General features: G+C 43.8%; 1 protein-coding gene across 3 annotated transcripts in view; it reads left to right on the top strand.

Moving 5' to 3' along the window:
- Positions 1–26,977, top strand: part of Dcdc2 (doublecortin domain containing 2) — a 169,534-nt gene that overhangs the window by 59,349 nt on the left and 83,208 nt on the right. For all 3 annotated transcript variants that reach the window (XM_029468605.2, XM_021180583.3, XM_085831200.1), the window contains one exon: positions 6,090–6,249. In XM_029468605.2, coding sequence (XP_029324465.1) covers positions 6,090–6,249 — 160 coding nt within the window. The remainder of the gene's footprint in view (positions 1–6,089; positions 6,250–26,977) is intronic.

Raw genomic sequence — 26,977 nt, 5'->3', positions numbered from 1 at the left:
CTTCCCCTCTCAGCCATGCATCCTTCTACTCCATTAAGAACCACGTACCCATTTTATCAGACATTCAGCTATCCACTCTGCCTACCGTCCACTCATCCACTCCAACAGCCATTTACCCACCCACTTGTCCACCCTGACACCTATCTGCATCTATGTATCAGCCATGCACTTACCCACTCTGTCATCCACCCACCCACCCACCCACCCATCATCCATCTGTTCATCCATCCATCCCATCATCCATCTGTCCATCCATCCATCTGTCCATCCATCTATCCATCCGCTGTGTTAGCCATCCATCTCTCCACACTACAAGCTACCCACTCACCTATTCTATCACCTGTCAACCCATTCGCTCTATCAACCTATTATATCAGTCCATTCATCCAGTCAGCTGTTCACTCAACACATATTTGTTGACGATGTATTTACTAAGTGCCAAGAATGGCTATACACATTTAATGTTATAAAGAAACTGACCACGATCTTACAGGATCTTTCAAGTCCTTGTGTGTGTGTCAGGAGGACGGAGATGTCTTGGAGCCAATCATGCAGGAAGGAGATGGCAGGGAGGAAGCTGAGGTAGAAGAACCAAAGTTATCCAAGTTGTTGATAAAGAATTTCATAGGTGAAGGGGAGAGAGAATACCAGGGCAGTCGGTGCTGAACAAGGAGGGGCTGGTAGCCTAGTCAGACAGACCTAAGCAAGACTTGCACCCAGGCCTCCAGGGGAAGCCACTGAGGGACTTAAAGGGAGAATGCTAGCATTTGATTTATACTTAAAAAAAAGATTTATTTATTATGTATACAGCATTCTGCCTGCATATATGACTGCAGGCCAGAAGAGGGCACCAGATCTCATTATAAATGGTTATCAACCACCTTGTGGTTGCTGGGAGTTGAACTCAGGACGTCTTGGAAGAGCATCAGTTCTCATAACCTCTGAGCCATCTCTCCAGCCCTTGACTTATACTTTTAAAGACAAAAAAAAAAATTGAAATTATCTGTGTGTGTGTGTGTGTGTGTGTGTGTGTACGTGAATATAGTAGGTACCCATGGAGGCTAGAAGAGTGTCAGATCCCCTGAAACTGGAGTTAGAGGTGTTTGTGAGCTGTCTGACATGGGTCCTGAGAACCCATCTTGGGTCTCCTGCAAGAGCAGCAAGTGCTCTTGACCACTGAGCCCCATCTCCATCCCTTGGTTTGTAATGTTTAAAGTTCATTATGGCAAACACTTGTCAGAGAAAGAATAGAAGAGGCAGAGGGTGGTTGGAGTCTAAGTACCGGGATGCAGGTACCTGGGCTCTGTGGCTGCAGGGCTGACTGGAGGGCTCTCTGTTAAAACCTCTTTGAGTGTGTTATTGCTGGTCAGTTTACTTGCCCATCAGCTATTGGTGCAGTTCCTTCCGGGGCTCAGTTGCAGTTCTTGGACCTCTAGAGGTTTCAAAACCCTGACTGTGTATAGGTTCCCTCTCTAGTGTTCTCTAGAAGTCTATGCCTGGTGCCTTTGATGTCAAGTAGGGAATAACTTGGAGGAACTTGGTCAGGACAAAGGAAGAGAAAATAAGTGAAGGTTTGTTGCTGTATGGTTGGTATTCATCTGAGGAGAGAGCAATCTAGAGCATGGTGCCTGGCGCACACAGAGTTCTCATTCAACCCACACAGGGTGTGTGCGGATGCCTGGCAGTGAGCCGCCACCGCGTCCTATGCCAGTAAACTCAGTCACAAGCTTGGTTTTTAACAGAACTAATTTACACCTTTTCTATAATTAATAGGTTCTCTGGAGAACGCTGGGCTTGATAGATCATTAACTGTCTAGCCCCACGGGAGGGGGATGAGTGAGAGGCCTGTGTAGGAGGGTGGAGCTTCCTACTTCAGGTGCTTCTGTCGACCTCCCTCAGCACTGACCTTAAAGGGGACGCAGAACCAGATTGTGAGGCACGTGTGTCTCGCACACAGCTTCCTATTGATTGTTTTATTGCATGAAGAAGAACGGGGATGGGAGAAGAAGGTGTGGGGAGTGGGGACGGGAAAGTGGGTGGGAGAGTGGGGAGGGGAAGGAATATAAGGGATCTAAGTAGACTGAAAACAACTAGTAGAATTCATCGTATAAAACGCTCTAGCGACTGATAAGTGGGAGAAATGCAGAAGTTGATAAGTTGAGAATAATTTTAGGTTATTATTCTAGTCTCAAAATCAAAAAGAAAAGTGATTTATTTTCATAAAGAACGCTCCATGCATGCAGATCCTTCGCTATCCGTTGTTCCAACGCACGGGATCAGGGCGCCCTCTAGTGGCAAAGAGGTGAAAATGACAGAAACGCTGAAAAGCAAACTGGCCAGTTTTTGTTAATGTCCGGTCAAATGCATTTTATGGTCAGTAGTTTGGGGTTAAATATTAGGATTTCCATGGTCTTGACTCAAGACTCAGTTGCTGCCACGAATCAATCAGTTATCATGAAGTCACTGTGAGGCAAATCATAAGTACATTAAAGAGAAATTTTCCTATCTCCCAAATTGCATTCTGTAGTGTAGGTTTGAAACTGCTGTCAGGATAGGCAGCTCATAGCTGCCATCGGTAGGTGCATGTGAGCGAGATGTCAATGGAGTTGTAGTGCGCTGTAGGAGCTCTTCAGCAAGGCCAACTCACAAAATGACCTCAGACTTGGTCTTTTATGGCCTTCTGAGTGCAAGTTTTTGTTTTTGTTTTTGTTTTTTGAGTGCAAGTTTATGAGGGTTGGAAATGGGTTTCCAAGAAGGAAGGAAGCTGGAGTTGCTTAGATCTTCCTGGAAAGAGTCTAGGAAGCTGTAGGATCGAAACCCAGGGGAACCACTACTATTCCTAGGTTGGAGAGGCCATTGAAGGCTATATTTAGGGCTCTTCATATTTGATATATCACTGTGGCTGAAGTAGCTTCTAGCACTTTTTTAAAAATTTTTTTGCAATGCACCCTATAAATTTTGGCTGCTTCTTGGCTGTTCTCACATATGTATAATGTGCTGTCTCTGATGGCTTTTTTCGAAAGCTACACCACATATTAGATGTTTCTAGTACCTCAGACATTAGAAGACTTCAGCATAGGCATGGAGGAGATGACTCACTCAGTGGATGAAGTTCTTGCCTGGGAAATTCCATGACCTGAGTTTGGATCTTCAGCTCACACATAAAAAGCCAGCCATGCTGGTGTGTTCTTAAAAGCCTTATGGGAAGGAGATGGAGACAGGAGACTCTCAGGGGGTTTCTGGCCAGCTTGTGTAGGCAATCGGTGAACTCTCAGACTCATGAGAGACCCTGCCTAAACAAGGCACACACACACACATATGCTCTCTCTCTCTCTCTCTCTCTCTCTCTCTCTCTCTCTCTCTCTCTCTCTCCACACACACACACACACACACACACACACACACGTGTGCTCACACGAACACACGCACGCACATGCACACACAGAGGGGGGAAGAGAGAGAGGAGTGACTAGCCAACTAGGACTTATGAGAGACCCTGCCTAAACAACACACACACACACACACACACACACACACAAAGAAACAGACAGACAGACAGAGAGAGACACACAGAAAGAAATAGAGAGATGGGGGGGAGAGAGATGAGACAGACACACACACACACAGAGGGAGAGAGAGAGAGAGAGAGAGAGAGAGAGAGAGAGAGAGAGAGAGAAGGTGCCAGATGTGAAGCCTCTATCTGCATCCAGGGGTGCACATCTCTCCCACACACATACACAAACACAGAGGGAGAGGGAGACAGAGATGGGGAGCAGGGGAGAAAGCAGGGTTGGAGAAACACCATGCCTGGAGAAAGTGAGTTCTTTTCAGTAGACAATGCTAAATACATGGCTTTAATCTTAAACTATGTGCTGCTATTCCATGCCCCTGACCATCAGGAATAGTGCACGTGTGAGTGTGTGTGTGCGTGCATGTGTGTGTGTTGTGTTATTTATCATTTGCTAAAAGAAGTCAACAGATTGGAAGCAACAAAACAAGTATTCCCCAAAATGTTGAAAACACATGTGGATATAGGTTGATAATGTCTGTTTGCAGTTTCAAGTGTTACTCTGGGCAAGTAAAGTAACTTCTCTGTAAACCCTGGTAAAGATTTCTGCAGCCGGGCAGTGGTGGAACACACCTTTTATCCCAGCACTTGGGAGGCAGAGGCAGGTGGATTTCTGAGTTCAAGGCCAGCCTGGTCTACAGAGTGAGTTCCAGGACAGCCAGGACTGCACAGAAAAACCTTGTCTCAGAAAAAAAATTTTTTTTCTGCAAAAAAGAGAGAATTCACCATTCCTTTTCCATACCACATTTTCTATGCTGTTCAATAAATATAGAACAAAGGTTTTAGTTGGGACAGGCCACAGGGACAGACACACACAACAGACAGACAACAGATAAGCTACAGATCACAAATCACAGAAATGGAAGACACAGGGAGAGGGGTGTAGAATTCCTGCTTGGCTTGCTTCTGGTCTAACGATCCCAAGAGGAAGTTAAGGTGACATTAACACATTTACCCATTGAGACACCTCCCAGCCCTCAGACCATCCTACTTAGTGTTCCCTAAACCACCTCTCTGAGTGGTTTACCCTTTGAAAATGAGGTAATATTATTAACCCCCTAGGTGGTCGACAACAAGGTCTGCATTCTTTCTGTGACACAGTCCTGCTGGTGAGTGATCTTTTCCCAAAGAGGAGTTACACTGCCCTTGCTGGGATTCCACTCTCTTACCCAGTGGGTTTTCTGTAGAGTCCTTCCAAGTTTAACAGCACCTCCAAACCTTCTAATGAGGCACTAACCGTCTGTGAAGGCTTGCTGTTGTCATGAATTTTACAGTGTTCAAATCTCAGGATGTACTGACCTCACTGAATACAGACCACAGTCTGGGTTTTGCTAGCGACTGCAGAAGCTCCACTCCTGTCCTGCTGTCTGTCTGTCTTCTCCAGACAGTGACTGTACTGAAAAATAGAAAAGAAAAAAAAAACTCTGCTTGTAAATCATACAATAATTAAATGGAAACTAAATGTCTAAATTGCAGTTGGAATGGGAAATTAAATTATGCAAAAATGTTATAGATTTGGACAAGTTTTCATACTGTTAATAAATCTATGCATAATTCATTTTCTTGTAGGCTGTGACAAAATTGCATAAATAACTTCATTTGTAAGATGGGGATTTTTTTTTTCTGTTCTTAATTGGGTGATGGCTAAAACGATTTAAATGCTTTTGGGTGACTGAATATATAAATGTTTAAAATGAGCTGTTATAATAGGCTTCCAGGCATATTTGTTTATTTAATATTACTACATTATTTTCAGATAGTAGCCCAGTATAGATGTTGCATAAAGATTGCACCAGTATGGTTGAGTTGCTTATTTATTTATTTATTTACTCACTGTATTCTTGCAGCACTGGAGATTGAGTGCGGAGTCTCATACACGCTCGGCAAGTGCTGGTTCTATCAGAGTCACAGCCCTATCCCTGATTTGACTTTATATCTTTACATACATCCATATCTATATCCCCTGATTTTAGAGAAAACACAAGACCCTTCCCATCAGGCAATATGATGGATAGGGTGCTAGACAGCCACATAGTTCTAGGGATCCCCCCTCCCCCCATGTTAGGATTGCAAGTACAACCTCTATGCTGGGCTTTTCCTGCGTGTGTGGGCCAACACTGTGAACGAGCCATCTATCTCCCCAGCCCAGGAATGGCTTCATTTTTTGTTTGTCTCCGTGTGCCGTGGGGATGGAATCTTGGCCTCACCACGTGCTAGGTAAGCACTGTGCCTCTGAGCTCCATGCCCAGCCCTAGGGGAAAGAGTTTTGTGCTACGCCTGGCACCTGTGAAGAAGGGATTGACAATTGTGGGTGATTATTTTTAGTCTTTCTCCTCTGCCAGACCTTCCGCCTGCCTCTAGGAAGGTGTGTTTGTGGTTAGTGTGATGCTAAGACCAACAGTTGGAAACTAATTCAGGCCCCTGTCTGTCCCTGGGCTCGATAGTTAGCCACATGAATGTACCGGGAACAGCTCCGAGAGTTCACGAGCTAATTGTGATGGTCTAATCTTTTGTCATTTAGGGAAATTATCGGCAATCTAAGTCAACCATCGGCTCCAGTGATAACTCATCTCCTCAGCCTCTGAAAAGGAAAGGGAAGAAAGACTCAAACTCAGAAAAACCCACGAAAGTGAAACAGAGTGTGAAGTCAAAGACTTCCCACCAAGCAATCCCAGACAATGGTGAGTTGCGGTCAATGGTCTAACGGTCATGTCCATGTCATGTTGTTATCTTTTTAAGGATGTGGACCCGTTTTAATTCTTATTTTAAATTTGTAATTTTTACCTATGTGCAGGTGTAGGTGTGTGTTGAGGGGCGGGTTATGTGTGTGTGAGTGCAGGTACCTGTGGATGCTTGAACTGTGTGAGAACTCTGGGAATTGAATTCAAGTCCTCTGGAAAACTAGTAAGTGGGCTTTAACTTCCGAGCCATCTCCCCAGCCTCTCGACTTTCCTTCTTATCGTGCAGTGTTCACTTCTCCAGGCTCACAGAGGGCGTTCCTTTTGTCTTGTCATACGTGATGCTCTTCAATGGAGGTTTCCATTGGGCGAGAAGCAGCTGTGTCTCACACTGGGCTCCTACTTTAAGGCAGTCTTAACAGAACAAAGGGGAGCATTGCCATCCAGTGCACTGCTGAGAGCGCTTGCTTGGTGCCTTTATACTTTGCTTAAGCACTGCTGACACTGGCTCTGTGGGTTGAGGGTCTACCCTTGCCTGCACTCAAGATTGCTTGTATTCACACCTCACATTCCCCGAGAAGATGTTCTGATATCTAAATGAATATTGAGCACACATAGACTTTATAAAAACAAGCTATTAGATAAATTTAAAAGTTTTTTGAGCAAGCCATGGTGGTGCATGACTGTAATCTCAACACTTGGGAGATGGAGGCCAGTCTATGCCACATAGCAAATTCCAGTCCCTTTGGTTCTCAACACACACACACACACACACACACACACACACGAATACAAAACCCAAAGCAAAACATTTGCACTGGTCTGAGATGACATTAGTGTGAGGCAAAGGCGTCCTGAGGTCAGGACAAGCATGATGAAATGGTGAACTTTCACACTAGGCGTTTGTGAAGAGCGCTGTATTTGGTTTTATTTCAAGTGTATTCTCAATAGGATGGCTCATAAAAGTGGAGAGAGATACTTGCCTCAGACCACAGCTGGATGGAAACAGAAATAGAGTGACGGCTTTGCCTCCCCTACCCACGGTCCATCCACACAAGACATATGTGGGATGCTCTGGGTGAAGACAGATGGAAGAAGGTCACCAATAGAGCCCAGTCGATGTATGGACACTCCATGTGACATGAAGAATCATGTGGGATTCACAGATGCAGGGCAGCGCTTTAGAGGATGCCACCCAGATGCCTAAAGAGTTAGATAAAGACAAGTTATCTAAGGTCGAAAGAGAAATCAAAATGATCTGACAGCCTGGTCAGGAGGCCTAGACTGAGGCTGGGGCCGTAGGATCTTAAGTTCAAGGCTAGGCTGGAGAGTTTAGTGAGTCCCTGTTTCAAAATATAAGAAAGGGCTGAGGATAGAGCTCAGTAGTAGAATACTTGTCCTATCTGCGTGAATCCCTAGGTTCAATCTCCAGGGCTGCATCAGGCAAAAGCATGGGATAAATGCACAGCTCCCTGGAGAAGAAGGGTCTCCAATCTCCGGGTTCTCACTGTGGAGATTAGCCAGCAGTCAGGCTTGCTGGGCTCCATCCTCCTGCTGTTAGCTAAGAGGTCCACTTCCTCCCTCACTCCCGCTGTCTCATGGTCTTCCTCCTAACTGTGAGCTCATGCTGTAATTTTTCCTCACTACTTTGCATGTCCATAGCCTGTAGTATTCCTTTCAGAGATCAGTCATCAGGGAGGTCAGGATGAAATGTAGGTGGCAGGTACTACTGGGTGCCTATTGTATAGCAAGAAAGACAGAAAATTAACTGAGCTGGGAAAACAGGCCATTTTTAAAAGCTAAAAACAACAGAGCCTTTATTTTGCTAACATGTATTACATTTTTAAAGCCCCTGAGACTGTGTATGGACTGTGGCTTACTAGTGCTTTGCTGAGCCAAGATTTTACTCTTGTTTAGGTTGACTGGGAACTCACTATGCAGTCCAGGTTGGTCTCAAACTCATGGTAATCCTCCTGCCTTAGTCTTCTGAGTGCTGGCATGAACTCTTGTATCTAGTTTTTTTTTGAAAAAATTCTCAATGCTAGCCTAGGTCTAATAGAATCAAGGTATTTAATACATATTGGCCAAAGAAATGGTGGAAATTAAAAGTGACTGAGTCTCTGTAATACTTTAAACCCCACTAAGAAACTGGACCCATTTAAAGCTTGTAATAAATGATTTAGTTAAAGAGAGAAGACACTATTTACTCTTTGTCTGTGGGGCTCTTATCAGTGTATGGAAGTCCCAGTTCTAACCTGCAGTGTGACTAAGTCTTTGGGCTTCCTAGTGGTCCCCGTGGAAGCTGGGGAACACGAGATTGGATTAATATTTCTTTCATTAGGAAGCAGACTGAGTTGGCAAGTTGAACTATCAGAATCTTGTCCTTTGTGGAAATTTACAAGGAGTCTTTAATAATATTTCTGTCTTTTGGCATGAAAATAGCAACTGTCTTTAATACTGAATCAAGTAGTTTTTAAGATATGATCACCAAAGGTGGCTCCCTTCATTGACCCATGCCTGGCCTTGGGAGAATGTGAAGTTGCTTCAGAAAGCACCCCATTCTAAGTGGTTATTTTCCAAGCTAGCTTTGTAATATAAGGGCCACAGGTTCTTAAAGGGCTCTAGCTCATTGTTCTCTGCAAATCTGTGAGCCCTTTTCAAGTGAAGGTCTTAGGGGCCGATTTTCCTCTTTGACACAAGGGCAATGTTGCTGATTTAGAAGACCTGTTGGAAGCTGAGATGAAACACTTACATATAGTTTTCTACAATTGGAAGAGGCATATGACATCCACCCCCATAAACCTTGGCTTCCAAAACCATTTATTTTCCATGACAAATGAAAGAAAAGGCACAGACCTGTAGCTGGAGCTGCCAGTTGCTAAATGTAAGTGTATCAGTTCATATATGTATGACTGAGATGCAAGCAACTTCTCCTCAGAGACGCCCGCAGTATCCTCTGCTATAAGAAGTTTCCAGATTATAAAGTCATGCATGTCTCCCTAACTCAGCCCTTGTATTCATTTATAATCAAAGCTGCCTTTTCCTTGAATGCCGTCCATTTTAGTAATTGGAACCAAGTGTGTGCTTCTCAATGCTCAGGTCTCTAGAGGGCTCAAGCAAGAGGAATAGAGATCACAAGCAGCAAGTTGTAGGATGCAGGGGATCAGGATAATGAGTAAAAATGTACAAGAGCTGCTTTTAGAGATGAAATCCTTATTGTCTTTCCTACTAAAACATGTATATAATGTGAGGAGAGCTATTTGGTATTTCAAAGCCTTAAATTTTAGGGTTATGGTGAACATTTAAGATTATTTTCTAGTATATGTTAAAACTATATACAAATATTCAATCATGACTTCTTTAACTGTATACTGTTACCATTATAATATTTTAAAAACTAGTTATGATTTTAGTCACACATGTCTTGCTTTTGTAAAAATTCTGATGTTTATGAATGATATTCAGCGGGCAAGGAAGTGCTCTTTGAACCAGCGATGCTGCGTTTTGACTGTAGATGGCAACCTGGCTCTAACTTTCCTTTCCTTTTTCCTTGACTCTGTTTCTCTCTGTAACAGTAAAGCTTAATAATTCAGGCAGAGCAGTGACATATTTCTTCAGGGAAACAAATCCCATTTTCTTTTGTAGCCGAGATGCAAAGTAAGATTGGTGAGTGATTGATGAAGGGGGGTTTGTGAAGTGTTTTCAGTGCTGCTGTGAGATCAGCCTCCGCCGCACAGCTGGCTGTCCCTGTCCTTGTGCTGCCTGGAGAGACGTTTTAGAGGTGTTAACTAACTATACTCATCACTGTGAGGGAAAACATAATGATGATTGTTTTCGAGCAGCATTTTGGATGCCTGGTTATATTCATTGCTATTATTAATACTGGATAACTGAAAAAACATAGTAATTTAGTTAGAAATACCAGAAAAGACTGCAAAGAAAGGAACCTATACTGTTATGATGTACATTAGCCCGATAACAAAATGTACTTTTAAAAGCGAAGTATTAGTGTGAAACGAAAGGCAAAGGTTACCTCTTCTGGAGGACTGTGGTTCTCCAGGGCACATGTGCATGTTTGAATGTGTGTGTGCACACATGGGGACCAGTGTTGTGCCTCTTCTAGCTGTATTATTATGCTTTGTTCCATGATAGTTTCGTTCCTGGAATTGGCTAATTGTGTATTTAGACTCCCGACAAGGGTAGCCGCAGCATTGGTAGCATGACTGCCCTTGAACAGCTCGCTCTTGAGCTTCCGCATACCTACAGTCTGTGCACCGTTTGCCTGTGTCACCACAAGCAGGAAGAGCTGCAGCAATCCATTCTCAAAAACCCCATCACATGAGCCAGGGCCCGAGTGTCAATCATGATCCAGCTTACGCACTTGCACGTCCTCTGTCACAAGAAACTCTGGATAAACCCTGAAGTGCATTTAGAAGACACACTTTCCAGCCTGTGAAAGGGCATTGTGTAACCAGAAGGTGCACACAGGAGGGCTCCGAGGTGATCTGGGCCTGCCTCATAACTGAAGTAATACGATTTGCTGGTAGCTCTTGCTACCCTACTCATTGGACAAATGGGAGATACATGTTTTCTGTTCCTTCAATGATCGATGCCACTTATCAATGGGCCAAAGTGTATTTCATTAAATACCAGCTTCTTAAAAGACTGGGTATTTGCTTATTACACTGCTCAGAGGGTCAACATATTGCACAATAATTTTCTACTATAGTCAGAGGCTGCTAGCTTCTTGCATATCTAATTGTATGATTCAACATATCTTAACGAAATGAGTTTTGGAGTATGTACATTGTTATTTACTTTAGTGGTGAAATACCAGTGAATATAAGTAAGAAATATAACACGTCATTCTGTTTTCATTCTGAAAATAGAATCCAAGACTTTGCATGTGGTCAGCCTGTGCTCTAACACTGAGCCACACCTCAGCCTTCAATATTTTTTTCAGGAAAGTGTTCACTTCATATCTTGCTGTTTTACTAATGTGTGTTATAGCTGATGTTGGACTGAAACTTCTAGGAAATTCTGTTAGTGGTCCAGAGTTGGGATACTATACTAATTATTTATCCCTCCCTCCCTCCCTCCCTCCCTCCCTCCCTCCCTCCCTCCCTCTCTCCCTCTCTTCCTTTCTTTCTCCCTTCCTCCTTCCTTTAGACTCTCTCTCTCCTCCCTCCCTCCCTTCCTGTTTATATTTACCTACATGTGTACATGTATATACAATGCATGTGTGCCTGGTACTAGTGCAGGCCAGAAAAGGGCACTGGATCTTCTGGAACTAGAGTTAGGGGCAGTCATGAGCCACTTTTTGTGCTAGGTACTGAACATGGTCCCATTAGGAGCAGCTAGTGCTCTTAACTGCTAAGCCACTTGGGCTTATTTTGCATACACAATTTTAGAGCACAGGGATGTGGGGCATGTTATAGGAACAGAACTGACAGAGAGAGAGGGAGGGAGGGAGAGAGAGAAAGAGAGAAAGAGAGAGAGAGTGTGTGGGTGTGCATGTATGATTTATTAGAATGCATTTTAGTCTGTAATCCTGCTTGTCTAACAGTGGCTGTCTAACAGTACAAAGTCCAAGAATGGAAGTGTCCAGTCCGTGAGTCCGGATGTCTCAGAGGGCCTCAGTGTATTCTAGATATCATCAAGGGAATGAACTAAGAGAATGAAGCCAAGCAGGCCAAAAGCAAGAACTTCCTTCTATGTTCTTTATACAGGCTGCCACAGGAAGGTGTGGCCCAGGTTTAAAGTGGATTTTCTTACCACAGAATATTCAGATTTAGGGGGTGGGTCTTTTCAACTCAAACAATTCAATCAAGAAAAATATGTCACAGGTGTACCCAGCCACTTGGGTTCCAGTTAATTCCAGCTGTAGTCCAGTTGACAAGCAAGAGCAGCCATCACAGGCAGCTGGCAACAGTGAGTCTGCTGTCAGCAAGCAGGAAGCTGCTGTGTAGCTCACTTCCTCCTCCTTACTCAGTCTGGACCACACCACAGAATGATGCTGCCTACTGAGTCCTCTCAGCACAAGTGATGCCTCTTTGGAAACTCCATCAAAGGCACCCAGACATGTGTTTTCCATGTGATTACAAAGCCAGGCAAGTTAATGCTGAGGATTAAGCATCACAACTTCCCTCAACCACAAAGGAGAAGAATGGGAGGTGTTGAATTGCATAGGAATTCTCTTTCTTTCTTTTTATTTATTCTTTTCTCCTGACTACAATCTCCCTTCCCTGCACTCCTCCCAGACCCTACCTGTCCTCTCCCCCAGGTCCACTGCTCCTGTTTCCTACAGAAAAGACTTAGTTGATTCTGGGCTTTTCAATGATATTAACTGGAAAAAAAATCACATAACAAAAAATGTAACAAATCTAGGCACAAACCCTCATATCCAAGCTGGATGAGACAACTCAGTAGAAAAAAAAAGAATTCCAAGAGCAGGCAAAGGATCAGATGTTAGAACTCCCACATAACACCCGAAGCTAAACAACCACAGCATGTATGCAGAGGACCTAGCACAGACCCATGCAGGCTCCGTGATTGCTGCTTCGGTCTCTGTGAACCCCTGTGAACTCTGCTTAGCTGATTCTGTGGGCGATGTTCTCCTGGTGTCCTTGACCCCTCCGGCTCCAACAATCCTTTCCCTCTCTCCCACGGGGTCCCCTGAGCTCTGCATGATGTTCGAGTGTGGTTCTCTGTATCTGCTTCCAGCAGCTGCCAGAGGAAGTCTCTCTGATGATAACTGGGCTAGGCACCAATCTACACGAGGATTTTCAAACCTTTGCAAAGTAGATTTCAAGAATTCCTTTTAAGTAGGTATTTTGGGACTCAGATGATATTATGTATATATGTATTTTATAAACCTCAATGTGATGTATTGTTCAGCTCAGTCATTGTGTTGAACAGGTGGCAGGTGAGATACCCACAAGTGCAAGGGTGTTTTCAGTAGAAAATGAAGCAGAAATACCGTTCCAGAAAAGCCAAGAACTCATTCTATCCTACTGTGTATAGATAAAGAACATCTTGATCCAAAGGCAGCAAGAAGGAGAATCTTTCCTATAGGCAGCCAGGAGGGGGCTCTCTTCTGCTTTGGGCAAAGCCTTAGCATGGGAGCCTCAAAGTTCACCCTCACCTTTACACACTTCCTCTAACAAGGCTACACGCCCTCCAAGAAGGCCACACCTCCTAATAGCGCCGCTTCCCATGGGACAAGCCTATTCAAACCATCACATGCTATGGTGCTTAACCTAGGCAGCAGGTCAGTGCTGGATACTGATCTGATGTTTTACAAGCTGAGTTTTCAAGTTCTAACAGTCCCCTAGCCCAGCAAATGGCCTGGGAACAGGAAGGAAGGAGAAAGCAGTTTATCCAGAGTCCAAGGCAGTGCAGTAGCCAACAGTTCTTGAAATGCCTGGGCTGAGACGCAGCAGGCTTGGAGGTGGACATTCCTATGTGAATACCTGCAGCCGGTTTCTGGGAGGAATGAGAGATGCGGTGGCCAGTCTTCCTTCAGGGCTGTGTGTTGATGTCTCACATTCTGGAGAGGCCTCATCTTCCTGGCTCTTCACTCCAGTATCTCCTTTTCCAGTTGTGTGTGGGGAGGAGTCATTGCAGCCCTTTTTCTTCCTTAATCCGATGTCACAGTGGCTCTCCTCTGATCTTACACAGACCAGCCAGGGACAGAGTCCATCTTCAGCATTCAGGGAACGCTGGAATAGATGCTACCTCTGAGGCTGACCTCTAGTTCATGCATCTATGTATCACATGACCACACTTAGTTACTTTTTATTTTTTTATGCATAGAGTATCATTATGTAGCCCATGCTAACCTAGACCTTTTGTATAACCTGGGCTGGCCTCTAACTTGTGGTAATCCTCTTGTCCCAGCCTTCTAAGTGCTGTTATGACAGGCATGAGCTGCCACCCCAGCTGTCCTTACTCATCCATTATGCAGTTTTGTGAACACCCTAGATCTCCCACACATTGGGTGCAAGCTCTCCTCATGTCTTTAGGTGTAGGAGTCCTATCCATTTCTAGATGCTGCTTTACTTGTAAGCATCCCTGATGCCCACTGGGTACCACATGCTGAACTACCCCCCCCCCAGGCAGTTGCATTTTCTTTCCTTGGTACCAATTGCTCTGAATTTATTGCTTTACTTCAATGGTGAAAAATTTGACTTTATGCAGAAGTTTTCCTTGGTGAAGAAGAACCAATTTCTCTTTTTCATTTCAGTGGCCAAATTCCTTCTGCAACCTATAAATGCCAGCATATGTTTTGCCATGCAAATATTGATTTTTTTTCCTTGTTGATATGAAGTCTTTTCTTGGGCCTTGGTGTCTATCCTGTCTGTATAAAAAGGAGCAGCCTCCTGAGAACAGCGAAGCTCTCCCTGCCCGGCGTACATTCACAACGGTGTTGGGGAGACTCCACAGTGCTGGTTGCTACTATAAGACAGGGCAGAGATGTTTCTCCCCACATACAACATGCTGGCTTTTCTGGGACTGTGGCCTACTTTACATCTCACTCTATTTTTGTTCTTCTCCGCTGCCCTAGTTGTTTTCAGCCTAAGATAGAACCTTTATTGGAGATCAGCATGCTGTGTGCTACCACAGAGGGGAGAAAGATAAAGATAAAATATCTATAAAGACCTTCTGAGCATCCTAAATTTAGAGGTTTTTCCACTTCTTTCTATTCTATACATTTGGATGGTAATTCAAAATTGGTCCGATTTCATTCCCTTTAAAGGCTGCCACATCCCACTGTAGGATGGGTGCCCTCACTTTACAAGTTCACAGCTCACTAAAGGCTGCCATGTTCAACTATGGGACAGGGGCCCTCACATTAGAAGACCACAGCTCGCTGTAGCGGGGTCCTCACAGGCACCACTTTGCTTCACAGCAAGGAAGCACACAGAGAAGTCATTTTCCAAAGGGGATTGGTGCCACAGGACAGAAAGAATATGCTTCCACATTTATCCCAAGGACAGGTCCTGAGGCTGCAGCCCCTCAGACTGGTGACTGACATCCCTCTAGCCTACTGCACAGAGTAGATGGACAGGTCCTAAGAGGAAGCTCTTAACCAGGTCATTTCCTAATGTGGAGCTTGGGGTGCAGACATTCAAAGACTTTTGATAGATGTTTGTAACAATAACAGTTTGATGCTCAGAAGTATAAACTTGGGAAATGGGTTATTCAAGTTTAAGCCACATTTTCTAGTAAAAGATTATGAAGTCTTTGCAGGCATGCATGCATGTGTATGTGTGTATGTATACTATGCATGTGTGTGGTATGTGTGCACTGTATGTGTATGTTCGTGTGCGAGTGTGTGTGTGTGTCTACATCCTGCTGCACATGCATGCAGAGACAAAAGGAGGACATTGGGTGTTTTGCTCTTTCACACTTTGCCTTATTCCCTGAGACAGAGTCTCTCAGTAAACTTGTAACAAGGATGTTGGCCAACAATACTCAGCAATCCTTAGTTGGCGCCTCAGAGTGCTGGGGTTGCAGGCATGCCCACGGCCACATCTGGCTTTTTATGTGGCTTTTGAGGATAAGAACTAAGATCCTCATGCTTGCACAGCAAAGGAGCAAAGCACTCCTCTCTACTAAGCTCCTCCTGCGCTCTCTCTCAGAGCGTTAGTCGCATAAATACTCCATGCTTGCTTCCCCCTCTTCTTTTTGTCCCTCTTTCCTCCTTCCCTGTCTCCCCATTCCCCTTTCCCCTTCTCTCTTTCTTGCCTTTTTTCTCTTTCCCTTTCTCCCTCTTCCCACCCCTCTCTCCCTTTTCCTTTTTTTTTTTTTTTTTTTTTTTTTTTTGGAGATAGGCTTTTACTATGCAGTGCAGGCTGACCTTAAACTCACCATCCTCCTGCCTCAGCCTCCTCCTTCCTGTTCTGTGCTTCCTCCCCCCACCCTTTATGGGTCCTGTTACCACCTGGAGAAGAATCAGGGCACATACACAGGTTTTGGGGCAGAGGAGAATCCATGGGGAGCTTCCTGTGCAATTCTGATCAGCGCTATGAGCATCCTGACTAAGATTTCTGGGTGCTCCCATGTCAGGTGTGCAGTCTCATTGGAGCTTACAGCTGCTGGATGAGGCACATGTAGTTATTGCTGCCGTTATCCCATTTTATTGATAAAGAAGCTGAAGTGCTGAAGTGTTAGAAAGCTTGCTTGTGACTCCTCAGTGCTGCTCACTGACAAGGCTGTTGTTAGGACACAGGACTGTGTTCCAGTGTCCCACAGATCATTATGTAGTTTATTAATTCATGATGGCGTGCACACACAGGAACCAGAATAGTGTTTATTAATGACAGAAAAAATAAAGTAAAAAGGATAGTATGTATTTGACAGCCCTTGTATTCTGCACACATTGAAGAAATATAACATGAAGCCAGGCTGCGATTGATTCTGTCCCCTGTCTCTTCAAATCTGTGTTCCCTTAATGATAATAAAGAAATTCAGTGGGATTTCACAGCAGGAAAAAAGTATGTTATCCATACTGAAAAAGATAATACATATGAGGTTAAGATGAAAACTTGCTGTGCGCCTGCCTTGTGTGTGTGTGTTTATGTGTATGTTGTGTGTGTGTGTGCATGTGTGTGCGCGCATGTGCGCTCACGCATGCATGTGTGCACACGGGTGCATGGGTGTGTATTCCATAATGCATAGGTGAAGGTTCTCCCCTGTGGGTCCCAGGATCAAGCCATCTCACTGCTCCATTAATCCTTTTTTATGGAAATACAAGGCTTTAAACAGCTGTCTTCTTCTACACCTTTTTAAATCAAATATTATTATTAAATTTTTGTTAACTTGAGTGATTTGACTTCACCATGAGATGCTGCGGTTCAGTGTTAGTCTTACTGGTTATTTCTGGCATTTGGTAGAGGTCATAATCTCAGAAGCTCACATCTTTCAATGATGAAGTATTTTTCTGTATTATTTATATATTTTGTTTCTTATGATACCAATAATTTTTTCTACTGTGTGTATATTTTTTCTGAGTTTTTGATGGGAAGCAAACCTTTTGGGCGGTTTAGTTTTTATTATTTTATTATTTTAATTTTAATTTTATTTTGTCCCATCTTCTAGTCTTACGTCTCTTGTTCATTTGCTCCAATTTCTAAAAAAATGCTTCAGATTCCAATGTCTTTAAGATCCAAATGTCTCCCAATTTGTTTGTTAATCAATCATGTTTTTTGGTTCCCTAGACTGATTTTGTGTTCTTAGAATTAAAAAAGTAAAGTTAAAATTTTATCCTACTCCTGTTTCCCTCTCACTTTTATATGTTTACTTTTTTTGTTGTTTTGTTTTTTGTGGTTTTTCGAGACAGGGTTTCTCTGTGTAGCTCTGGCTGTCCTGGAACTCACTTTGTAGACCAGGCTGGCCTTGAACTCAGAAATCCGCCTGCCTCTGCCTCCCGAGTGCTGGGATTAAAGGCTTGCGCCACCATTTGTTTACTTTTTATTAGTTTAAGTCTGTGAGCGCTACAGCATTCCATAGGTTCTGTGTCCATTGGGCTTTGCAGAGGCTGCAGTGGACTGCAGCATGAACCCACCACTGTTTCCGTGGTCTCTAAGTTTATTTCCTCAGATCTCTCTCTTGTTCTGTTTATCTGCAGGAGTCACCATGCTGCTCTTTTTTGCTTTATAAACATAAGCATGTTTCTTGCCTGAGTAGAGTTCAGTCTCATCTTGGGCATGAATGCCTTCGATTGTAAGAAGAGCTGGGTGCTTTCTTTGGTTCCAGCGACCTTGCTGATAGCCAGCAAGGATCGATGGGAAGGCTGTTGCCTGAGGTTGAAGCTTGGCAGCCAGGTGTTGGAGGAGTGGTAGGATTTTACTGTGCAGACTGAATTTGAAGGAGCGAACCTGACTTCAATGCGGGGCTTGCTGAAGCCCTCAGCTGGACCTGATGCCCAGTCTGGTCTCTTCCAAGTCAGAATCTCCAGTGCTTAAGAAGGCGGGTCAGGAGAGATCTGGAGACCAACTCCCGTCAGCATCCTTTCATGTGGGTCTTCTGAGCTTAGTCCTCCGCTACACCTTCCTCAGTCTCCAGTGGTACCCAGGGCCTCTAATTCTGGAGCCTCTTTCGAGTTCTGCAATATGCTTTTAATTAATTGGCTTTTTCACATGTTTCTCTACCACAGTTACCATGATGGCAAATTCTTTATTTTTTCTTTTTCTATTTTCTTATACATTTTTATGTGTGTGGCCATGTGCACATAGGTGTGCATGTGTCTTTTCTCAAGCACACACATCAAAACATCACTGTCTAAGAAGGTGTAGAAAAAGAAGTCAACTCCTCTATTATGTCATGGGGTATGCTTATTAAAATATTCAGGAGGTGACATCACTGCCACTGAAGGTTGAAGTGGGAGAAAAGGGGAGCAAAGAAAGAGACTGAGTACAGGTGTAGAAGTATGCGCCTTCGTCGCATACTCTGGAAATACTGGCGTATGGGCAGGACAGTTAGGTGAGATGTGTAATAGGATCATAGGTAATAGGATGCTGCTGCTGACCATCTGAACCGCTGTTCACACACACTATTCCTCAAATGAATAAGGAGATTATCATCCAGAGGCTGTACCTAAGAAACTGGGTTTGAAGAGCTCAGATGACTTTTCCAGGGTTAGGAAGATTATGCTGTGTGGGGATGGAATCATAGCTCAACCCTGCATGGTCCCGTGGTTTGTTCTGTCAGGTGGATTCAGTGACAAGGACAGGTTTTAGCTGTGAACTTCAGGAGGCTTTGGAAGGGATAGAGCATCCCCCCAGGGTTTGTGAGAGATTGTCTATGGTAGATTGTGTAGGTTCTGCATTGGGGGAATGACTTAGAGATTTGGAGATCTAGCAGTTGAGTGTTAAATAAGAAGCCAAAGAAAGGTCGGTGATGAAGGCAAGTTTTCTGACAGTAAAGTGGACAAAGAGAAGGTTTGCTCAGTCTAGAGCTGATAGGGTGATTATAACATGCAATTTATGTGAGACCATAAGCAGAACCCAGAATGAGGATCACGTAGTATTTGGCATGTATAATGGTTGAGTTGACTGGTGCCATTAAGTCTCAGGAAACTTGCCCATAAAGAGAGGCAGACTGCTAAAGGGTTCATATGGTACTTGTGAGTTGTGTGTGGATCTGCTGGAACCTGGAAAGCTTCCCTTGTAGATGTGGATCTGAGGGTATTCAGATAACGGGGGGGGGGTGTAGAGCCACAATGGAGGAGATGATGCCTCAGAGAGAACCCAGAGAAGAGAAGGGGCAATACTGACTCAAGCAGCCCTTATGCTTCATGTTGCCTCATTTGTTTTTATTAAAACATACCAAGAGGTAGGCAGTGATTATGATTTCCATTTTACAGAACTGAGGGTTAAAGTATAGAAAGCGTTAACCTCTTGTTGTCAGCCACAGGGTGTGTGACATTTAATAAGTGACAGCTATTGCATCCCCAAGATATTGCATCAAGTGAACCAGGGCCTTATAATTCCAGTTGCCCACATGGTTATAGCATGCAAAGCTTATACCTGCTGGAGTTAGTCTGTGTATGCTGTATATAGAGGCCCTGTGACCATGTTGTTGGGGGTGGGAAGAGAGAAGAGTTCTTTAGTTTCCATCTCTTACATAGTTATGTACGCCAGTGTAGTTATGCACACAGGGTCCATCCTAAGATAACACCCACTTTGGGTACATAACTTCTAAATGTGGAAAGGATCTGATGTCCAAGGCAGTGCAGAGGCTGACCACCCCATAACAGCAGTGTCTTAAAGAGCTGTGTGAGGAGATGGCACTGTGGATCCAGAAATGATTCTTCTGGGTATGAGGTAAACATTTTGTTGTCTCATAATGAGTGGCTGCCAAAAAGATCTAGCGAGCAGGACAGGCATGTAGCAGTCTACAGACAGACAGACAGTGTCAGATTAGACCAAAACAGCATTAGAAACAAAAAGGGACAATGGACATTTTTGTACATACAAGAATTATATCATTCATCCTTCACTGGTCCAAATGTTCTTGATAATTGAGTCTGTCTTTGGAATAAGTGATGAGGACTGCCATTGTTCTGGATGCCATAGAGACCTTCCTCTGGGGACAGGAAACTTGAAGGAGTGACAGGCAGAGTTACTGACAGATGACGTCCATGCATGCTTTACCCGGCACCCCGACATGTCTGAGGTTTATCACATTTTCAGTTGCAGTATTTGCCATGATGGAGTTGAACACCTGCACGCCACTCTGTAACTTTCAGATGAGTGAGTTTGCCACTTAGGACGTTTTGTTTTTGAGAGTGAGTCTAAGACAGAGGACTTAAAACACAAAACCAAACCAAACCAAACCAAACCAAACCAAACCAAACCCAAACTAAACCCAAACCAAACCAAGCCCAAACCAAACCTCCTTTATCAGGGTAGATGGATGCTGCCTGCTTAATTTCTAAAACTTGGTTGGGAAAATAAACAAATTCCTTTTAGATTTTATTGTCAGGTTCACCCTGAGGTTATAACTCTGAAGCACAATTATTGCTACTTAGCGTTTTCATAACAATGGATCTGTAGTAAAATGAATGAGAACACCTGTACAGAGTGGAGAGAGGCTTGAGAAAGCCACAACACCTCTGGCTGTATCAAAAGGCCTGGCCAGAAATGATTTAGGAAGGGAAGGGTTTATTTCAGCTCACGGTTTAAGAAGCAATGTGGTTTATCACGACAGGGAAGGCACAGCATCAGGAGTAAGAAGCAGAGGGTAGACAGGAGTTGCGGCCAGGCTCACATCTGTGACCAAAGATGCTCTCTGAAGGTTCCACCCCTGTTCAAAACAGCCATCATCTGGGGACCAAGTTTTCAAGGTTGTTGGGTCACATAGAATTCAAACCACACTGTGTTTCATGGATTTATTCCCCCTCCCTTCCAAGACAAGTTGTCCCTTTAATCTGACCCTAACAGCTGAACCCTGAAGACTGATAACAGAATTAAAGAAAGCAGTATGATCAGAGAAAAGGAGGGGCCAGCAAGAGGGTCCAACCGACCCCATTTCTCATCCTATTGTGATTTTCTCATGGAGTGTAACACTGAGCCATACTTGTTAGTGGCAGGTAGGTGTGGTCCAGGGAGAACTCTCAGGCCCTGAGATGCTCTGGACCACACAGAAAGGCAGGCGGCTGCTGACTGGGGATTGGGATTTAGCTGGGGAAGACGTCCTGGGCATATAATTTGGAGGAAAACAAAAAAGGAATGGGTCTAATTTCAGTATTTAAATCTCAAATGCGTTTTAAACCAAGAGTAGTTAAATGTTAATTAAGCCTCCAAATGAGAATAGTAATTTAATTTAATATGAGCAGGGAAGGGGAGGTTGTTTGGAGATTTGTTTATCGAACAATGGAGATTTGCTGTAATTATTCCTTTCCCTTCTTATTTTTTAATTTTTGAGATATTCTGTAGCTCAGACTGTCCATGAACTCATTGTGTAGCTAGCCCAGGTGTCCTCAAACTCAAGTCAATCCTCTTGCCTCTTTCCTTTTCATTTTCTTCCTCTTCCTATTCCTGTTCCTCTTGTTCCTCTTGTTGTTGTTGTTGTTCTTCTTCTTCTTCCTCTTCTTCTTGTTCTTGTTCCTCTTCTTCCGCTTCCTTTTCCACTTCCACTTCTACTTCTTCTTCTCCCAGTTTTTTCTCTATGTAGGAAGCAAACTTGGGACCTCACACAGTGATGGGAAACAACATGGCTTACTCAGTGCCCTCTGGCTTCTTCTTGGACTGTCTGACAGCCATTGCTTTCACTAAAGCCCTGCACACATTGCTCTCTCGAAAGCCCTGAACACACTGCTCTCACTAAAGCCCCTGCACACAACCTTTTTAGGCTTTGGAAACTTCTTTCCAGACTCAACCCTGTTCTTTGCTTTTTATTTTAGATCAAAACCCTATTTCTAATTATGCAAAATTTCCCTCTTTGATTCCTCACAAGCATAATTATGGTTGTTATTTGACAGTTTTGTAATAATGAAAAATTAATTTAAAATGACTCATGGGGCCAAGAGATGGCTCAGCAGTTAAGAGCTTGCTGCTCTGGTAGGACCTGGGTTCGATCTCAGCACCCATATGGCAGGTGACAATTGTCTGCAGCTTCAGGGAATCTGACACCCTCCTCTGGCCTCCATGTGTACATATTCACATACATGCACATAGTGAAAAATGAAAATAAATCTTCAAGAAATAGTAAGGTTACCTACTTTTTAGTGCTGGTAATTGAATTTAGGGCTTCATGCATACCTCTGAGCTCTACCCCCAGTTCTACTGTGTATTCTCCAAAAAACCCTAACGTGATCACCTAATTTAAATAATTAAAAATAATTTTGTTTTTAGTTAAAAGCATGTGTGCATTTCTGCGTAAGAAATGGGACTGCTCGAGGAAGCCAGAGATGTTAGACTTTCCTGCCGGTGGACTTACAGGTGGTTTTGAACCCCTTGACATGAGTGATGGGAACCAAACCCAGGTCCTCTGGAAGCCCAAACAGCCAGCGTTCTAAATCACTGAACCATCCCTCAAACCCCCGAGAAAACATTTTTTGCAAACTATTCATATGCTTCAATGACCTCTTCCAAGAACTGATTTTCCTTCCTACACAGATATCCCCACAGGATCCCCATTTCAGAGTGGTGCCTACCTACGTATGTGCATGTGAGCAGGTAGCTGCTCACTTTCCACCTTACATTGGTTAGGTTCCCCACCCAACCTCTTTTCTAATGCATGACCCTCCTGGTCCCTGGCCACCATGCAGTTCCTGCTACCAGCAGAAGCAGCCTGGGATTTTCCATTGACCAGCTCTGCATGTAAGTGGAATTCTCCATTGGATTCTGCCTTCTTACTCTGTATTAGTTTTTCTTCTTGTTGCTGGCAAGAAGCCCCTGAAGGATGGAGGGGTTATTTTGGCTCACAGTTTAGGAAACAGTACAGCCCAGCAGGGCAGGAAGGTGTGTCAGCGAGCAGAGAGGACTGAGTCAGCAAGTGGACTGAGGTAGGAAACTTTGAGGGCTGTCCTACCAACCAATAACTCTCACTTACAGCTTCCATACCTTCTAGAGCAGCTTATCACCTGAAGGCTGAGTGTTCAAATATATGAGTCCATGGAAGACATTTATATACAAACCACAGGTTCTGGAACTTGGCCCTCGAGTCTCCCCTGGCTTACTAACTCTTCCTGTGAATGACTGTAGCCTTCTTTCTCCATGTCCCCGCAATCTCCCTCCCTTCACAAGCTGTGCCAGAGTGAAGGGATGAAAACCCAGCACCCTTCTGATGAATTTCCTTTCTTAGCGTCTCCCTCTCAGTCCAGCTTCATCTTCTACTAGCTTCCTACACACACCCAGGGACACACAAATGTATTCTTGATTGGACATCTTTCCAAGGTCTCTTTTTTGTTCCTAGAATAATCTCCAGTTTTCTAGAATTACTGTGTCTTCTGTAAAGCTGCCAGAGTGGAGTGGTTTCCCTTTCCTGCCCCCCACAGCAGGAAGTGAATTCACAGCAATATGTTTTGAGTTGTAATAGGTAATGATGACGATGATGATGAAGATGTCTTGCTGTCCTTATCCTCTGCTCTTTGAACTCTTAAGAGCAGAAATCCCCTTCACCATCCAGAGGTTTTACTCATTCAACTTACTTCCCCCGTTCAGTAGTTAGCTCTCCGAGAGTGTGCTGGGACAATGGCTGGATTTGTTCTGAATTCTGTGTAATTATTTGTGTTAATATGAGGTATTGCAGTCTTTAGTGATGCTTTCTTAATTAAGGTTAGGTTGATGAGGTTGGATTTGCCAATAGAACATCTTGTAGTGGCTAAAGATTATCCTTGTCTCTGGCATGATGTTGATACATCCTAGTTTCAGTGTAAGCAGAGATGGTTCATTCACGTTCTGGGAAAAGTAATAGGGTAGAGAGAAGATTGCTTATTTGACTCTGGAAGTCAATATTAGAACTCAGGTGCAATGGATACTTCTGTGAAGAAATAACTGAAAAATTAATCTTGTTACAACTTTATAAAAACAAGTCAGTGTGGTTGAATGGCCCTGAACTGGTGTACCACGCCACTGAGACAACAGCCTTAGGAGCATATCAGTAAGACACAAAGGCTATTAGACCCACACTGCGCTGATGGATGTAAGCTATTCTCCGCGGATGCTGTCTGCACTCTAGTGGATTCCTTATTATTAGAAGATTTAAAAGCCACTTTGGACTCACAGTTATTTACATTTCTAATTTCCTACATAAGATGGTGGAGCACAGCTTTAAGTAGTGGCCTCTGAAACAAAACATTATAATGGCACAAAATCATCAGCCTTCTAATGAATGTTCCTCCTGTCCAAGTAGACACAGGTCACTTGGTCACTTTGTTTCACCTTTTTCATGTGTCCTGTCCTCAGCTCCAACAAGTAGAAATGCACAGCTATCCTGAGGGATTTTTCTTTGAGCATCTAACTGCCTATACATATACAGGCACACATATATACAGCATATACATCAGATGATGGGCACATATACAGCAGACACTGATGAACAGTTATTTTTAAAACATAAACCTTTTATTGACATAGCATTTTTGCAAACTGCACTTAAAGGTATCTTAAGGAGGAACCTGAATGAATGTTCACAAATGGAATGCATGGCTGTGTGTGCTCATGAGGCAATCAGGAGCCTGCCCCATCATTCTCCACCCATCTGGGCCTCAACCCAGGAAGAGAACCATGATACTGACTTAAGACATCATAGATTAACCTTTCTTGTTGGTGAACTTTGAAAACTAAGCCATAACCTGCATCATAATCCTTCTGAGAATGGGTTGCATGTTGTGGTGGTCTGAGTATGCTTGGCCCGTGGGAAGTGGCACTGTGAGGAGGTGTGGCCTTGTTGGACTGTGTGTCACTGTGGAGGTGGGCTTTGTGGTCTTATGCTGAAGCTCTACTCAGGCAGAAGTGAGCCTCCTGGCTGCCTGCAGAGAGTCTCACCCTTTGGACCAAGATGTAAAGTTCTTGGTTTCTCCAGTGTCATGTCTACCTGAGTGCTGCCATGCTTCCCACCATGACAATGGACCAAACCTCTGAAGCTGCTAGGCAGCCCCAATGAAATGTTTTCCTTTATAAGAGTTGCCATGGTCATGGTGACTCTTCACAGCAGTGGAACCCTAACTAAGACACCTTGTTTCTGAGTCTTGCCCATGTCATGTTCCCTATGTGACTATATTCCTCCATCACCCCCTCCCCAGGGACTCCTGGTTTGTTTCCAGCTGGCGCTGGAAGCATCATGCAGGTATGGATGTTTTTCTATTTTTTCTGGCAAACACACATTTTTGTTAAATTCTGGGCCCTGAGATTTGCATTTCCTGTCTTTAGAAGCTTTGCCATGCCCTCCCTGTCTATAGTGTCTGGGCTAACACTGCTCCTGTCACCTGTGTGAACCTCTCAGGAGTTGCTGCAGTCTCACCAACATTTGCTATTGGCCTGTAATTTTTTTTTTTTTTTTTTTTTTTTGTGATTCCAGCATGTGAATAATGAGATCTCATTGGGTTTTGAATTGTGTTTTTCTTGGTGACTCAGTCAATCAAATATGTTTACATGTGTCTTCTGGAATAGTTTTTAGTAAAGTTCTTTTTGCTTTTATTTCTGTTGTGTTGTCTGCACTTTTAAAATAGGATTTATTCTATTTTTATTTACTTATGTGTGTGTGCTTGTATCTATGTGTTTGTGTGCACATGAGTCCAGGTACCCTTGGGGGCCTGAAGAGGACGTTGGGTCCCCCCGCCCAGAGCTGGGGTTACAGGCAGGCTGGCTGGGTGCTGAGAACTGAACCCCGGTCCTTTGCAGAAGCAGCAGGCACCCTAACCACAGTCCATCTCTCCAGACACTTTCCATGAGTTATATTTTTAAGTATACCTCACTTCAATTTCAAATCTATTGGTATGAAAGTATTCATTGTACTTTTTCTTTCTTTCTTTCTTTCTTTTTTTTTTCAAGACAGGGTTTCTCTGTATAGCCCTGACAGTTCTGGAACTCACTTGGTAGACCAGGCTGGCCTCGAACTCAGAAATCCGCCTGCCTCTGCCTCCCGAGTGCTGGGATTAAAGGCGTGCGCCACCACCGCCTGGCTCATTGTCCTCTTTAAAAAAAAAAATTGTAATGTTGGGTTAATGAGGTGGCTCAATATGTAAAGATGCCTGCCTCCACGCCTGAGGACTGGAGCTCGATTATCCAGGGCCACACGGTGGGAGGAGAACCTACTCCCAGAAGTGATCCTCTGACTCCACATACCCTGGGGCATTCATGCCTTCTCACCTCACACAGACACAAAATAAATAAATAAAAATGTAACAAAAAATTTAAAAGTATTCTTTGAAAAACTTTCTTGTACTGGTAATTGGTATTTTCTGTTTTCATAGCCATTCTAGTTTCTGTCTTTAAATTTTCTATATTGTGTTTTATTTTTCACGATTTCTGATCTTACATTTTTCTCTTCTTTTTTTTTGAATTAATTTTTTTATTAGGTATTTTCCTCATTTACATTTCCAATGCTATCCAAAAAGTCCCCCATACCCTCCCCCCCCCCCCACTCCCCTACCCACCCACTCCCACTTTTTGGCCCTGGCATTCCCCTGTACTGGGGCATATAAAGTTTGCAAGTCCAATGGGCCTCTCTTTCCAGTGATGGCCGACTAGGCCATCTTTTGATACATATGCAGCTAGAG

This window comes from Mus caroli, unplaced genomic scaffold, assembly GCF_978045245.1.
Source record: "Mus caroli unplaced genomic scaffold, Mus_caroli_1 scaffold_15, whole genome shotgun sequence".
Lineage (NCBI taxonomy): Eukaryota > Metazoa > Chordata > Mammalia > Rodentia > Muridae > Mus > Mus caroli.
The sequence above is the reverse complement of the archived record's forward strand: the minus strand, read 5'-3'. Positions and strand labels throughout refer to the sequence as shown.